Source organism: Oncorhynchus nerka, linkage group LG5 (assembly GCF_034236695.1).
Source record: "Oncorhynchus nerka isolate Pitt River linkage group LG5, Oner_Uvic_2.0, whole genome shotgun sequence".
Taxonomy (NCBI): Eukaryota; Metazoa; Chordata; class Actinopteri; order Salmoniformes; family Salmonidae; genus Oncorhynchus; species Oncorhynchus nerka.
In genome coordinates, this window is record NC_088400.1 from 255,498 (window position 1) to 271,964 (window position 16,467).

Here is a 16,467-nt window from a genome sequence, read left to right on the forward strand (position 1 = left end):
CTACAATGGGTTCGCTTAAAAAAATATAGGCGAACTATCTCGTTTATTTTATTGACAAACTAAAATGGCGTTTATTTGATTGACAAACTTTACGTCTCGTTTATTTTATTGACAAACTAAAATGGCGTTTATTTGATTGACAAACTTTACGTCTCGTTTATTTTATTGACAAGCTAAAATGGCGTTTATTTGATTGACAAACTAACATTGAATTTCAGAATCTTTTTTTTATAAACCTGTTATTTCACACGTGTAAATATTCTCTAATAGGCTGTTTTATTATGTATGATCATAGTTAAAACAGAGCATGCCTTTCTATAACGGGAAAACTGTAAATACTGTTGTTCACGTTAAAACAAAATAGTAGTGTATTAAAAACATCCTTCGTTTAGCTTAAATCAATCGTATACTTGGGTGCCTTTTAGGAACGAGTTATTCAACAAATAGATGTTGAATGTATTTCACTATTTTGAATAATTGAAAACTACACATTTAAAAACTGGACGTGGAGAAGAAGTAATTAAACCAAAACACCAAACAAATGGAGCAATAAAAATTCATTATTCACTGTTTTTCACCATTAAAATAATTATTTTCATAACTCCAGATTGACGGGGATGAGCAATATCTTACTCAATGGTGTTTTAACAGTGTACCTAATATGGCTGTCTAAATGTTTGTTTCAGTCAAGAGATGAGCCTAAAAGCTGTCCAAAAACCCAGACAAAAGGAGAATGCAGGAGTATCAGATGCATTAATAAAATAGAATGATGACGCTATTATAAAAATGTAATTACCTAAGAAATACATAATGAGAACTGATAATTGCCGTCTGTCGACGTGAGTGTAATGTTTAGTGTTTATTTACGTTGTTTATTTCCCGTTTTGTTTATGTTCTATTCTATTTGCTTTGGCAATGTAAACACACGTTTCCCATGCCAATAAAACCCTTTGAATTGATTTGAGAGAGAGAGGGGGGGGGGAGAGAGGGAAAGCGAGGAGAGAAACAGAGGAGCGTGAAAAGGAGGAAAGGGAGGAGAGAGGCAAGCGGAAATCGCGGGGCCGTTAACAAGGATTTAGATGCATAGTGCGCGCGCCACGGAGCCATGGGAACTCGCCGGGTCAATTAGCTGCGTCGCATAGCCACATGAACAGAAGACAGATAGACGGACGGGGGCTCGCAGAGGCCCTGGGTGAAGCGGAAAAACGGAACAGCGCACGACAAGAGTGCAGCTTTCAGGACCCCAGAGAAAGGAGACTAACCGCCTCGCGCCAGGATGCAGGGACTGAGCTCACGAGCCCACGCTTTCTCCGTGGAAGCGTTGGTCGGTAAAACGATAAAGAGGATGAAGAAGGAGAACGGGAAGGACCCGAGCTCACCGGGAGACACAGAGACGGAGACAAGCTCTGTTCGACAGGAGACATACGAGCACGGTCGGTCAACTTTAACCCGCGCGCATCTCTCTGTTTTACACAGGCAATATTCTGCGACGAACTTGAATTAAAAAGTATTTTTTTTCATAAGACAGAAAACGTATATAATAATGTAAAAATAAAAACAGTACAGTGTATTGGAGTGATGTCTTTGCTTCTTCTGAGAAGCACTGTCCAAGTAGTAAAATAGAAAACAACAACAGGTTTTGTGGCTTTGTGTTGAGTTTGTAGGACTACACGTTTTTCACTTCAATGGTTTGTCAAATTGATGTGTTTTAATTCAAGGAAACAGCTGAAAGCTTTACACTTAAATGGAATCAAGCCAGCAGCATTCCGCATGTTTAGGATGCAACAGTTCTAATTTATCAACAACATAGAATGTCTTAAACTGTTCCTTTACACAAAAAGATTACCCAAACGACCAGAGGAGGAAGGCTGGTAACACGCCAAGAAGGCTGGGAGAGTGCGACTCTGAGCCGGGGAGAGAAGAAAGGACAAGGACGGGAGATAGTGACTCTAACCCGGGTAGAGAGGAGAGAGAGGTCCGGGTGGAGCTCCAGGGATCGGATCTGTGGACCAGGTTCCATGAGATCGGGACAGAGATGATTATTACCAAAGCCGGCAGGTAAAACTGACCCCCTCACACGCCTACCAAACTGTCAAATTTACAGACCTTTACACAAGCTAGCTAAACTAGGTAAAACTCAGACCTTTACACACTAACATACAGTAGCCAATACACTACACTATGGACTAAACACTAATCAAACTGTTAATTCATCTTATTTACAGTATGAGGATGATACACATTGGTCAGGAAAGAGGGCCGTACAATCGTATAGGCGTATAGGTGTGTTACAACAAGTCACTGATGTTGCACTTGAAAAAACATATTTTCTATACAGGCCTATTGCCTATTATACAGGCCTATAGCCTATTATACAGATTTATAGCCTATTACTCGATTGATGTGTACGAAATCTTTATATAGGCTGTATCTACAGTTAGCTAATTGTATTTCCGTTGTATAAGATGACCGCCAAATTAAATGTACAGTTTGCTGCAGCCTTTGAACTATTGAACGTTTATTTAATTTCACCAATAGAAAAAACGTTTTTACACAGTTAAAACAACAACAGCAGTTTGTGTAGGTGGGGAAAAATGCTAAAGGGCTTGTCGAGTATTTACTTTACAGGGTCAGTACTACCCCGTAAAAACTACATGGGGATGCTATATCATTTTATAAAGGCCATTGGAATTTTTTCAAGTATTTTAGGGTTGTATTTTTCCATAGTATTTTAGGGTTGTATTTTGTCATAGTATTTCTATAACTTTATATTCTTTGACTCTTATCATATAATGAACTATGTACACGCTTTATTCCTCAGGAATTAGAGCTCTGTTATTTTGTAATTACATTTTGGGGTAATTTTGTCATTTTCATTTCTTTGCATATTCTTTCACATTTTCATAACAGTTTCATAAAAGCACATGTTATTCTACATAGCCTAAACATTTCATGACTTGTTGTAAATTCTATTACTTTGTTGCTGCAAAGTTCTTTTTAAACATTTGATAGTCCTTTTTATGAGATGAGTAATGCCCTCGTGGCCTCAGAGATTCACCTTGACTGAGGCCCGCATTCTCTCTTTCACTGGTGTTACATTTCCAACGAATTTAACTGACGCATCAAAACACTGATCTCTGTTCGTTGTATTAGTTCTCCACACTAGCTGATATTTAATAACATTATGGATTGAATTAAATACGCTTATTATATGATGACCATTTTAGCTCATTTGTCCAACTTTAAACTCTTTGTGTGTGTTTTCTACAGGAGGATGTTCCCGTCCTTGCGCGTAAAGGTGCGTAACTTGGACCCGTGCCAGCAGTACTACATCGCCATGGACGTTTTGCCCGTCGACTCCAAACGATACAGGTAGACCCTAAACGTATATGTAGCCTACAATTGTAAATTGCACGAAAGGAAATGCTCTCCTATTTTAGAAACGTACTTTAAAACCAGCGCATTATTGCATCAATAGGTATTTCCTTTGTTTTAACATTTCTCTGAATGAAGCTGCAATTATACTATATTTTTATACTATAAATCAAACATTTTACCCAATATACACACATTTAACGAGCACAGGGTGACAGTAGTGGTGCTTGGGTAAAATCACCGGGGAAGTCAAGCTAGGGGAAAAAGCCATATTACAACCAATGTGTTGTGATAAATGCGTTGTTCGCTCTATAACCTGAGACAATACATTTCAAGTTTTAATGTCACGTGCACAAGTACAGTGAAATGCAAATCTTGCAAACTCAAAACCCATCAATGCAATAAAGAATAACATTATTTTTTTTATACAAAAATAAAGATAATTAAGAATTACAAATATGAAATACACAATAAAGTAAGTAAGTAAGTAAGTAAGCATACTATATCCAGGAAATTTAAAACAATTCCGTTCCAATAGCATATTTACAAGACACAGTGGCAGAATAAAGTCCACCAAACCTTTGTTTTATTACCAAACTGGAGAGCAACATCTGTTGGGTGAAGCCCACAAAGCATATAGCATGTAACAGTTACATGACCATAGCATGGTCAAGCAAGTTCAATATTTCTATCATTCTTCAACTACTGAACAACTATTGATTGAGAACACAGGAGAGTTACCACAAGTGGAAAATAAAACAGGAGCTGCCTCTATTGCAGAACCACATTAACATCATCTAATCACCTCTGCATCGTGTAATACAGCGCCAACTAAAATATTTCAAAAACCATTTAGAAATCAAAGCTCAATACTATGTGCCTGTCCATGGTGCTGCTTGCTGTGTGTGTGTTTAAGTAGAAAAAACATGTTGACCCACCCTACTTGTAGAGAAACGCCACTGCCATCCTCCTGTCTTTCATGTTAGCAAAACGGTCTATCACTCTGTCATACAGTATACCCTTTTAGTTTTTGTTGTCCTAACCTACCTGACTAAAATGCTTGCCTAACTTCCTTTCATGGGCAACGATTAGCCAACTAGTTAACATTAGCCTTCTATGGCATAGCTTTGTAAGAGGAGAACTATGTGGTCACAATTCATTATTAGTCTTTTCATCTGTTGTTAGTGAATCAACTTGTCAACACTAGGTGGACAATAAAGTTGAAGGATATTCTATTCTGATATTCTATTCTGATATTCTGTTCTGATATTCTGTTCTGATATTCTGTTCTGGTATTCTGTTCTGATATTCTGTTCTGATATTCTGTTCTGATGTTCTGGTATTCTGTTCTGATATTCTGTTCTGATCTTCTATTCTGATGTTCTGTTTTGATATTGTCTGATATTCTGTTCTAATGTTCTGTTCTGATGTTCTGATTTTCTGTTATGATGTTCTGATATTCTGTTCTGATATTCTGTTCTGATGTTCTGTTGTGATATTCTGATGTTCTGATATTCTGTTGTGATGTCCTTTTCTGATTTTCTTTTCTGATATTCTGATATTCTGTTGTATTTAGGTATGTGATGTTCTGATGTTCTGTTCTGATATTCTGTTGTATTTAGGTATGTGATGTTCTGATGTTCTGTTCTGATATTCTGTTGTATTTAGGTATGTGATGTTCTGATGTTCTGTTCTGATATTCTGTTCTGATGTTCTGTTCTGATATTCTGTTGTATTTAGGTATGTGATGTTCTGATGTTATGTTCTGATATTCTGTTGTATTTAGGTATGTGATGTTCTGATGTTCTGTTCTGATATTCTGATATTCTGATATTCTGTTCTGCTATTCTGTTTTTACCTATGTAAAAACACTATGTTTACCTACCTATTTACCTATGTGATATTCAGATTTTCTCTTCTGATATTCTGATGTTCTGTTGCATTTAGTTATGTGATATTCTGATATTCTGTTCTGATATTCTGATGTATTTAAGTATGTGATGTTCTGATGTATTTAAGTATGTGATATTCTGATGTATTTAGGTATGTGATGTTCTGATGTATTTAAGTATGTGATGTTCTGATGTATTTAGGTATGTGATATTCTGATGTATTTAAGTATGTGATATTCTGATGTATTTAAGTATGTGATGTTCTGATGTATTTAAGTATGTGATGTTCTGATGTATTTAAGTATGTGATGTTCTGATGTATTTAGGTATGTGATGTTCTGATGTATTTAGGTATGTGATGTTCTGATGTATTTAGGTATGTGATGTTCTGATGTATTTAGGTATGTGATATTCTGATATTCTGTTCTGATGTTCTGTTATTTTTAGGTATGTGATATTCTGTTGTATTTAGGTATGTGATGTTCTGATATTCTGTTCTGATGTTCTGTTATTTTTAGGTATGTGATATTCTGATGTATTTAAGTATGTAATATTCTGTTGTATTTAAGTATGTGATATTCTGATGTATTTAGGTATGTGATGTTCTGATGTTCTGTTCTGATATTCTGATGTATTTAGGTATGTGATGTTCTGATGTTCTGTTCTGATATTCTGATGTATTTACGTATGAGATATTCTGTTGTGTTCAGGTTTGTGATATTCTGATGTTCTGTTCTGATATTCTGTTGTATTTAGGTATGTGATGTTCTGATATTCTGATGTATTTAGGTATGTGATGTTCTGATGTATTTAGGTATGTGATGTTCTGATGTATTTAGGTATGTGATGTTCTGATGTATTTAGGTATGTGATGTTCTGATATTCTGATGTATTTAGGTATGTGATGTTCTGATGTATTTAGGTATGTGATGTTCTGATGTATTTAGGTATGTGATGTTCTGATGTATTTAGGTATGTGATGTTCTGATATTCTGATGTATTTAGGTATGTGATGTTCTGATGTATTTAGGTATGTGATGTTCTGATGTTCTGTTCTGATATTCTGATGTATTTAGGTATGTGATGTTCTGATGTTCTGTTCTGATATTCTGATGTATTTACGTATGAGATATTCTGTTGTGTTCAGGTTTGTGATATTCTGATGTTCTGTTCTGATATTCTGTTGTATTTAGGTATGTGATGTTCTGATATTCTGATGTATTTAGGTATGTGATGTTCTGATGTATTTAGGTATGTGATGTTCTGATGTATTTAGGTATGTGATGTTCTGATGTATTTAGGTATGTGATGTTCTGTTGTATTTAGGTATGTGATGTTCTGATGTATTTAGGTATGTGATGTTCTGATGTATTTAGGTATGTGATGTTCTGATGTATTTAGGTATGTGATGTTCTGATGTATTTAGGTATGTGATGTTGTGATGTTCTGATGTATTTAGGTATGTGATGTTGTGATATTCTGATGTATTTAAGTATGTGATATTCTGATGTATTTAAGTATGTGATATTCTGATGTATTTAAGTATGTGATGTTCTGATGTATTTAAGTATGTGATATTCTGATGTATTTAGGTATGTGATATTCTGATGTATTTAGGTATGTGATGTTCTGATGTATTTAGGTATGTGATATTCTGATGTTCTGTTGTGATGTTTTGTTGTATTTAGGTATGTGATGTTCTGATGTTCTGATGTATTTAAGTATGTGATGTTCTGATGTTCTGTTGTATTTAGATATATGTTATTCTGATGTTCTGTTCTGATATTCTGTTGTATTTATTTTTGTGATGTGATGTTCTGTTGTATTTCATTATGTGATATTCTGATGTTCTGTTCTGATGTTCTGTTCTGATGTTCTGTTTTATTTAGGTATGTGATATTCTGATGTTCTGTTCTGATGTTGTTTTTAGGTATGTGATGTTCTGTTGTGATGTTTTGTTATATTTAGGAATGTGATGTTGTGATGTTCTGTTGTATTTAGGTATGTGATGTTCTGATATTCTGTTCTGATGTTGTTTTTAGGTATGTGATGTTCTGTTGTGATGTTCTGTTATATTTAGGTATGTGTACCACAGCTCTCAGTGGATGGTGGCAGGAAATACGGACCACTCCTGCATCGCGCCGCGCTTGTATATGCACCCGGACTCCCCGTGCGTGGGCGAGACGTGGATGCGTCAGGTGATCAGCTTCGATCGGGTCAAACTGACCAACAACGAGATGGAGGACAAGGGACACGTACGTCACATGTTCTAATACTATCTGACTGCTAATCTATAGGACTTTATTAAACATGGCTGGAATGCTGTTTTAGCCAATCATCATCCAGGATCCAAACTACCAGGTTTAAAACTACTTTTATAATCCGGGTAGTGTAGGTACTGGATGCTGATTGGATGGAAGCCATGGTATATCAAACAAGTCATTCTATTATAAACTGGTTATCAACATTATCAACTGGTTTCCAACATTATTAGAACAGTAAACAAGTCATTATATTATAAACTGGTTACCAACATTATAAACTGGTTACCAACATTATAAACTGGTTACCAACATTATAAACTGGTTACCAACATTATAAACTGGTTTCCAACATTATAAACTGGTTACCAACATTACAAACTGTTACCAACATTATAAGCTGGTTACCAACATTATAAACTGGTTACCAACATTATAAACTGGTTACCAGCATTATAAACTGGTTACCAACATTATAAACTGGTTACCAACATTATAAACTGGTTACCAACATTATTAGAACAGTAAACAAGTAATTCTATTATAAACTGGTTACCAACATTATAAACTGGTTACCAACATTATTCGAACAGTAAACAAGTAATTATATTATAAACTGGTTACCAACATTATAAACTGGTTACCAACATTATAAACTGGTTACCAACATTATAAACTGGTTAACAATATTATAAACTGGTTACCAACATTATTAGAACAGTAAACAAGTCATTATATTATAAACTGGTTACCAACATTATAAACTGGTTTCCAACATTATTAGAACAGGAAACAAGTCATTATATTATAAACTGGTTACCAACATTATAAACTGGTTTCCAACATTATTAGAACAGTAAACAAGTCATTATATTATAAACTGGTTACCAACATTATAAACTGGTTACCAACATTATAAACTGGTTACCAACATTATAAACTGGTTTCCAACATTATCAGAACAGTAAACAAGTATTATATTATAAACTGGTTACCAACATTATAAACTGGTTTCCAACATTATTAGAACAGTAAACAAGTAATTCTATTATAAACTGGATACCAACATTATAAACTGGTTACCAACATTATAAACTGGTTACCAACATTATAAACTGGTTACCAACATTATTAGAACAGTAAACAAGTAATTATATTATAAACTGGTTACCAACATTATAAACTGGTTACCAACATTATTCGAACAGTAAACAAGTCATTATATTATAAACTGGTTACCAACATTATAAACTGGTTACCAACATTATAAACTGGTTACCAACATTATAAACTGGTTAACAATATTATAAACTGGTTACCAACATTATCAGAACAGTAAACAAGTCATTATATTATAAACTGGTTACCAACATTATAAACTGGTTACCAACATTATAAACTGGTTACCAACATTATAAACTGGTTAACAATATTATAAACTGGTTACCAACATTATTAGAACAGTAAACAAGTCATTATATTATAAACTGGTTACCAACATTATAAACTGGTTTCCAACATTATAAACTGGTTACCAACATTATAAACTGGTTACCAACACTATTAACTGGTTTCCAACATTATTAGAACAGTACACAAGTCATTCTATTATAAACTGGTTACCAACATTATAAACTGGTTTCCAACATTATCAGAACAGTAAACAAGTCATTCTATTATAAACTGGTTACCAACATTATAAACTGGTTTCCAACATTATCAGAACAGTAAACAAGTCATTCTATTATAAACTGGTTACCAACATTATAAACTGGTTACCAACATTATTAGAACAGTAAACAAGTCATTCTATTATAAACTGGTTACCAACATTATCAGAACAGTAAACAAGTCATTATATTATAAACTGGTTACCAACATTATAAACTGGTTACCAACATTATTAACTGGTTACCAACATTATAAACTGGTTTCCAACATTATAAACTGGTTACCAACATTATAAACTGGTTTCCAACATTATAAACTGGATACCAACATTATTAACTGGTTACCAACATTATTAACTGGTTACCAACATTATTAGAACAGGAAACAAGTCATTATATTATATACTGGTTACCAACATTATAAACTGGTTACCAACATTATAAACTGGTTACCAACATTATTAGAACAGTAAACAAGTCATTCTATTATAAACTGGTTACCAACATTATAAACTGGTTACCAACATTATTAACTGGATACCAACATTATTAACTGGTTACCAACATTATTAACTGGTTACCAACATTATAAAATTGTTACCAACATTATAAACTGGTTACCAACATTATAAACTGGTTACCAACATTATTAGAACAGTAAACAAGTCATTATATTATAAACTGGTTACCAACATTATAAACTGGTTACCAACATTATTAACTGGATACCAACATTATTAACTGGTTACCAACATTATTAACTGGTTACCAACATTATAAAATTGTTACCAACATTATAAACTGGTTACCAACATTATAAACTGGTTACCAACATTATTAGAACAGTAAACAAGTCATTCTATTATAAACTGGGTACCAACAGTATAAACTGGTTACCAACATTATAAACTGGTTACCAACATTATAAACTGGTTACCAACATTATAAACTGGTTTCCAACATTATAAACTGGTTACCAACATTATAAACTGGTTTCCAACATTATAAACTGGTTAACAACATTATCAACTGGTTACCAACATTATAAACTGGTTACCAACATTATCATAACAGTAAACAAGTAATTATATTATAAATGGTTACCAACCTTATCAGAACAGTAAACAAGTCATTCTAGTATAAACTGGTTACCAACATTATAAACTGGTTACCAACATTATAAACTGGTTACCAACATTATCAACTGGTTACCAACATTATAAACTGGTTACCAAAATTATAAACTGGTTTCCAACATTATAAACTGGTTACCAACATTATCAACTGGTTACCAACATTATAAACTGGTTAACAATATTATTAGAACAGTAAACAAGTCATTATATTATAAACTGGTTTCCAACATTATAAACTGATTACCAACATTATCAACTGGTTAACAACATTATAAACTGGTTACCAACATTATAAACTGGTTACCAGCATTATAAACTGGTTAACAACATTATAAACTGGTTACCAGCATTATAAACTGGTTAACTACATTATAAACTGGTTACCAACATTATAAACTGGTTACCAATATTATTGACTGGTTACCAACATTATAAACTGGTTACCAACATTATAAACTGGTTACCAACATTATAAACTGGTTGGTTACCAACATTATAAACTGGTTACCAACATTATAAACTGGTTACCAACATTATTGACTGGTTACCAACATTATAAACTGGTTACCAACATTATAAACTGGTTACCAACATTATAAACTGGTTACCAATATTATTGACTGGTTACCAACATTATAAACTGGTTACCAACACAACATTATAAACTGGTTACCAACATTATAAACTGGTTACCAACATTATAAACTGGTTTCCAACATTATAAACTGGTTACCAACATTATAAACGTGTTACCAACATTATAAACTGGTTACCAACATTATAAACTGGTTACCAACATTATAAACGTGTTACCAACATTATAAACTGGTTACCAACATTATTGACTGGTTATGAACATTATCAGAACAGTAAACACGTCATAATATTATAAACTGGTTACCAACATTATAAAATGGTTACCAACATTATAAACTGGTTACCAACATTATCAGAACAGTAAACAAGTCATTATATTATAAACTGGTTTCCAACATTATTGACTGGTTACCAACATTATAAACTGGTTACCAAAGTTATAAACTGGTTACCAACATTATAAACTGGTTACCAACATTATAAACTGGTTACCAAAGTTATAAACTGGTTACCAACATTATAAACTGGTTACCAACATTATAAACTGGTTACCAACATTATAAACTGGTTATCAACATTATAAACTGGTTTCCAACATTATAAACGTGTTACCAACATTATAAACTGGTTACCAACATTATAAACTGGTTATCAACATTATAAACTGGTTTCCAACATTATAAACGTGTTACCAACATTATAAACTGGTTACCAACATTATAAACTGGTTACCAGCATTATAAACTGGTTACCAACATTATAAACTGGTTACCAACATTATAAACTGGTTACCAGCATTATAAACTGGTTACCAACATTATAAACTGGTTACCAACATTATAAACTGGTTAACAATATTATAAACTGGTTACCAACATTATAAACTGGTTATCAACATTATCACAACAGAAAACAAGTCATTATATTACAAACTGGTTACCAACATTATAAACGTGTTACCAACATTATAAACTGGTTACCAACATTATAAACGTGTTACCAACATTATAAACTGGTTACCAACATTATAAACTGGTTACCAACATTATAAACTGGTTACCAACATTATAAACTGGATACCAACATTATAAAATTGTTACCAACATTATAAAATTGTTACCAACATTATAAACTGGTTACCAACATTATAAAATTGTTACCAACATTATAAACTGGTTACCAACATTATAAACTGGTTAGCAACATTATCAGAACAGTAAACAAGTCATTATAGTATATACTAGTTAGCAACATTATATACTGGTTACCAACATTATTAACTGGTTACCAACATTATCAGAACAGTAAACAAGTCATTATATTATAAACTGGTTACCAACATTATAAACTGGATACCAACATTATTAACTGGTTACCAACATTATAAACTGGTTACCAACATTATAAACTGGTTACCAACATTATAAAATTGTTACCAACATTATAAACTGGTTATCAACATTATCAGAACAGTAAACAAGTCATTATATTATAAACTGGTTACCAACATTATAAACTGGTTACCAACATTATAAACTGGTTTCCAACATTATTAGAACAGTAAGCAAGTAATTCTATTATAAACTGGTTACCAACATTATAAACTGGTTACCAACATTATAAACTGGTTAACAATATTATAAACTGGTTACCAACATTATAAACGTGTTACCAACATTATAAACTGGTTACCAACATTATAAACTGGTTATCAACATTATCAGAACAGTAAACAATTCATTATATTATAAACTGGTTAGCAACATTATAAACTGGTTACCAACATTATAAACTGGTTACCAACATTATTAACTGGTTACCAACATTATAAAATTGTTACCAACATTATAAACTGGTTATCAACATTATCAGAACAGTAAACAAGTCATTATATTATAAACTGGTTACCAACATTATAAACTGGTTACCAACATTATAAACTGGTTTCCAACATTATTAGAACAGTAAACAAGTAATTCTATTATAAACTGGTTACCAACATTATAAACTGGTTACCAACATTATAAACTGGTTAACAATATTATAAACTGGTTACCAACATTATAAACGTGTTACCAACATTATAAACTGGTTACCAACATTATAAACTGGTTACCAACATTATAAACTGGTTACCAACATTATAAACTGGTTACCAATATTATTGACTGGTTACCAACATTATAAACTGGTTACCAACACAACATTATAAACTGGTTACCAACATTATAAACTGGTTACCAACATTATAAACTGGTTTCCAACATTATAAACTGGTTACCAACATTATAAACGTGTTACCAACATTATAAACTGGTTACCAACATTATAAACTGGTTACCAACATTATAAACGTGTTACCAACATTATAAACTGGTTACCAACATTATTGACTGGTTATGAACATTATCAGAACAGTAAACACGTCATAATATTATAAACTGGTTACCAACATTATAAAATGGTTACCAACATTATAAACTGGTTACCAACATTATCAGAACAGTAAACAAGTCATTATATTATAAACTGGTTTCCAACATTATTGACTGGTTACCAACATTATAAACTGGTTACCAAAGTTATAAACTGGTTACCAACATTATAAACTGGTTACCAACATTATAAACTGGTTACCAAAGTTATAAACTGGTTACCAACATTATAAACTGGTTACCAACATTATAAACTGGTTTCCAACATTATTAGAACAGTAAGCAAGTAATTCTATTATAAACTGGTTACCAACATTATAAACTGGTTACCAACATTATAAACTGGTTAACAATATTATAAACTGGTTACCAACATTATAAACGTGTTACCAACATTATAAACTGGTTACCAACATTATAAACTGGTTATCAACATTATCAGAACAGTAAACAATTCATTATATTATAAACTGGTTAGCAACATTATAAACTGGTTACCAACATTATAAACTGGTTACCAACATTATTAACTGGTTACCAACATTATAAAATTGTTACCAACATTATAAACTGGTTATCAACATTATCAGAACAGTAAACAAGTCATTATATTATAAACTGGTTACCAACATTATAAACTGGTTACCAACATTATAAACTGGTTTCCAACATTATTAGAACAGTAAACAAGTAATTCTATTATAAACTGGTTACCAACATTATAAACTGGTTACCAACATTATAAACTGGTTAACAATATTATAAACTGGTTACCAACATTATAAACGTTGTTACCAACATTATAAAATTTTACCAACATTATAAACTGGTTACCAACATTATAAACTGGTTACCAATATTATAAACTGGTTACCAACATTATAAACTGGTTACCAACACAACATTATAAACTGGTTACCAACATTATAAACTGGTTACCAACATTATAAACTGGTTTCCAACATTATAAACTGTAAACAACATTATAATAAACGTGTTACCAACATTATAAACTGGTTACCAACATTATAAACTGGTTACCAACATTATAAACGTGTTACCAACATTATAAACTGGTTACCAACATTATTGACTGGTTATGAACATTATCAGAACAGTAAACAAACAAGTCATTATATTATAAACTGGTTACCAACATTATAAACTGGTTACCAACATTATAAACTGGTTACCAACATTATAAACTGGTTATCAACAATAAACTGGTTTCCATTATAAACTGTGTTACCAACATTATAAACTGGTTACCAACATTATAAACTGGTTATCAACATTATAAACTGGTTTCCAACATTATAAACGTGTTACCAACATTATAAACTGGTTACCAACATTATAAACTGGTTATCAACATTATAAACAGTTAAACAATATAAACTGGTTATATTATAAACTGGTTACCAACATTATAAACTGGTTACCAACATTATAAACTGGTTACCAACATTATAAACTGGTTAACAATATTATAAAATGGTTACCAACATTATAAACTGGTTATCAACATTATCAGAACAGAAAACAAGTCATTATATTATAAACTGGTTACCAACATTATAAACTGGTTACCAACATTATAAACTGGTTTCCAACATTAAACGTGTTATTATAAACTGAACAGTAAACAAGTTACCAACATTATAAACTGGTTACCAACATTATAAACTGGTTACCAACATTATAAACTGGTTAACAACATTATAAACTGGTTACCAACATTATAAACGTGTTACCAACATTATAAACTGGTTACCAACATTATAAACTGGTTATCAACATTATCAGAACAGTAAACAATTCATTCTATTATAAACTGGTTACCAACATTATAAACTGGTTATCAACATTATCAGAACAGTAAACAAGTCATTATATTATAAACTGGTTACCAACATTATAAACTGGTTTCCAACATTATTAACTGAACAGTAAACAAGTCATTATATTATAAACTGGTTACCAACATTATAAACTGGTTACCAACATTATAAACTGGTTATCAACATTATCAGAACAGTAAACAAGTCATTATATTATAAACTGGATACCAACATTATAAACTGGTTATAAACTGGTTACCAACATTATAAACTGGTTTCCAACATTATTAGAACAGTAAACAAGTCATTATATTATAAACTGGTTACCAACATTATAAACTGGTTACCAACATTATAAACTGGTTAACAATATTATAAACTGGTTTCCAACATTATTAGAACAGTAAACAAGTCATTATATTATATACTGGTTATAAACTGGTTACCAACATTATAAACTGGTTATCAACATTATTAGAACAGTAAACAAGTCATTATATTATAAACTGGTTACCAACATTATAAACTGGTTACCAACATTATAAACTGGTTACCAACATTATAAACTGGTTACCAACAATTCATTAAACAAGTATTAATTATAAACTGGTTACCAACATTATTAGAACAGTAAACAAGTCATTATATTATATACAAACATTATTAGAACAGTAAACAAGTCATTATATTATATACTGGTTACCAACATTATAAACTGGTTACCAACATTATAAACTGGTTTCCAACATTATTAGAACAGTAAACAAGTCATTATATTATAAACTGGTTACCAACATTATAAACTGTTACCAACATTATAAACTGGTTACCAACATTATAAACTGGTTTCAACATTATTAGAACAGTAAACAAGTCATTATATTATAAACTGGTTACCAACATTATAAACTGGTTACCAACATTATTCAGAACAGTAAACAAGTCATTATATTATAAACTGGTTACCAACATTATTAGAACAGTAAACAAGTCATTATATTAATACTGGTTACCAACATTATTAGAACAGTAAACAAGTCATTATATTATATACTGGTTACCAACATTATAAACTGGTTACCAACATTATAAACTGGTTACCAACATTATTAGAACAGTAAACAAGTCATTATATTATAAACTGGTTACCAACATTATAAACTGGTTTCCAACATTATTAGAACAGTACACAAGTCATTATATTATAAACTGGTTACCAACATTATTAGAACAGTAAACAAGTCATTATATTATAAACTG

The 16,467-nt window shown here is 31.6% G+C and overlaps 1 protein-coding gene across 1 annotated transcript in view; it reads left to right on the forward strand.

The window, feature by feature from the left end:
* The first annotated feature begins 1,050 nt into the window (after positions 1-1,050).
* tbx22 (T-box transcription factor 22) overlaps positions 1,051-16,467 on the forward strand; it is a 59,347-nt gene continuing 43,930 nt past the window's right edge. Inside the window, exons 1-4 of the mRNA XM_065018250.1 lie at positions 1,051-1,433; positions 1,842-2,058; positions 3,271-3,372; positions 7,348-7,522. Coding sequence (XP_064874322.1) covers positions 1,277-1,433; positions 1,842-2,058; positions 3,271-3,372; positions 7,348-7,522 — 651 coding nt within the window. The 5' untranslated portion in view covers positions 1,051-1,276. The remainder of the gene's footprint in view (positions 1,434-1,841; positions 2,059-3,270; positions 3,373-7,347; positions 7,523-16,467) is intronic.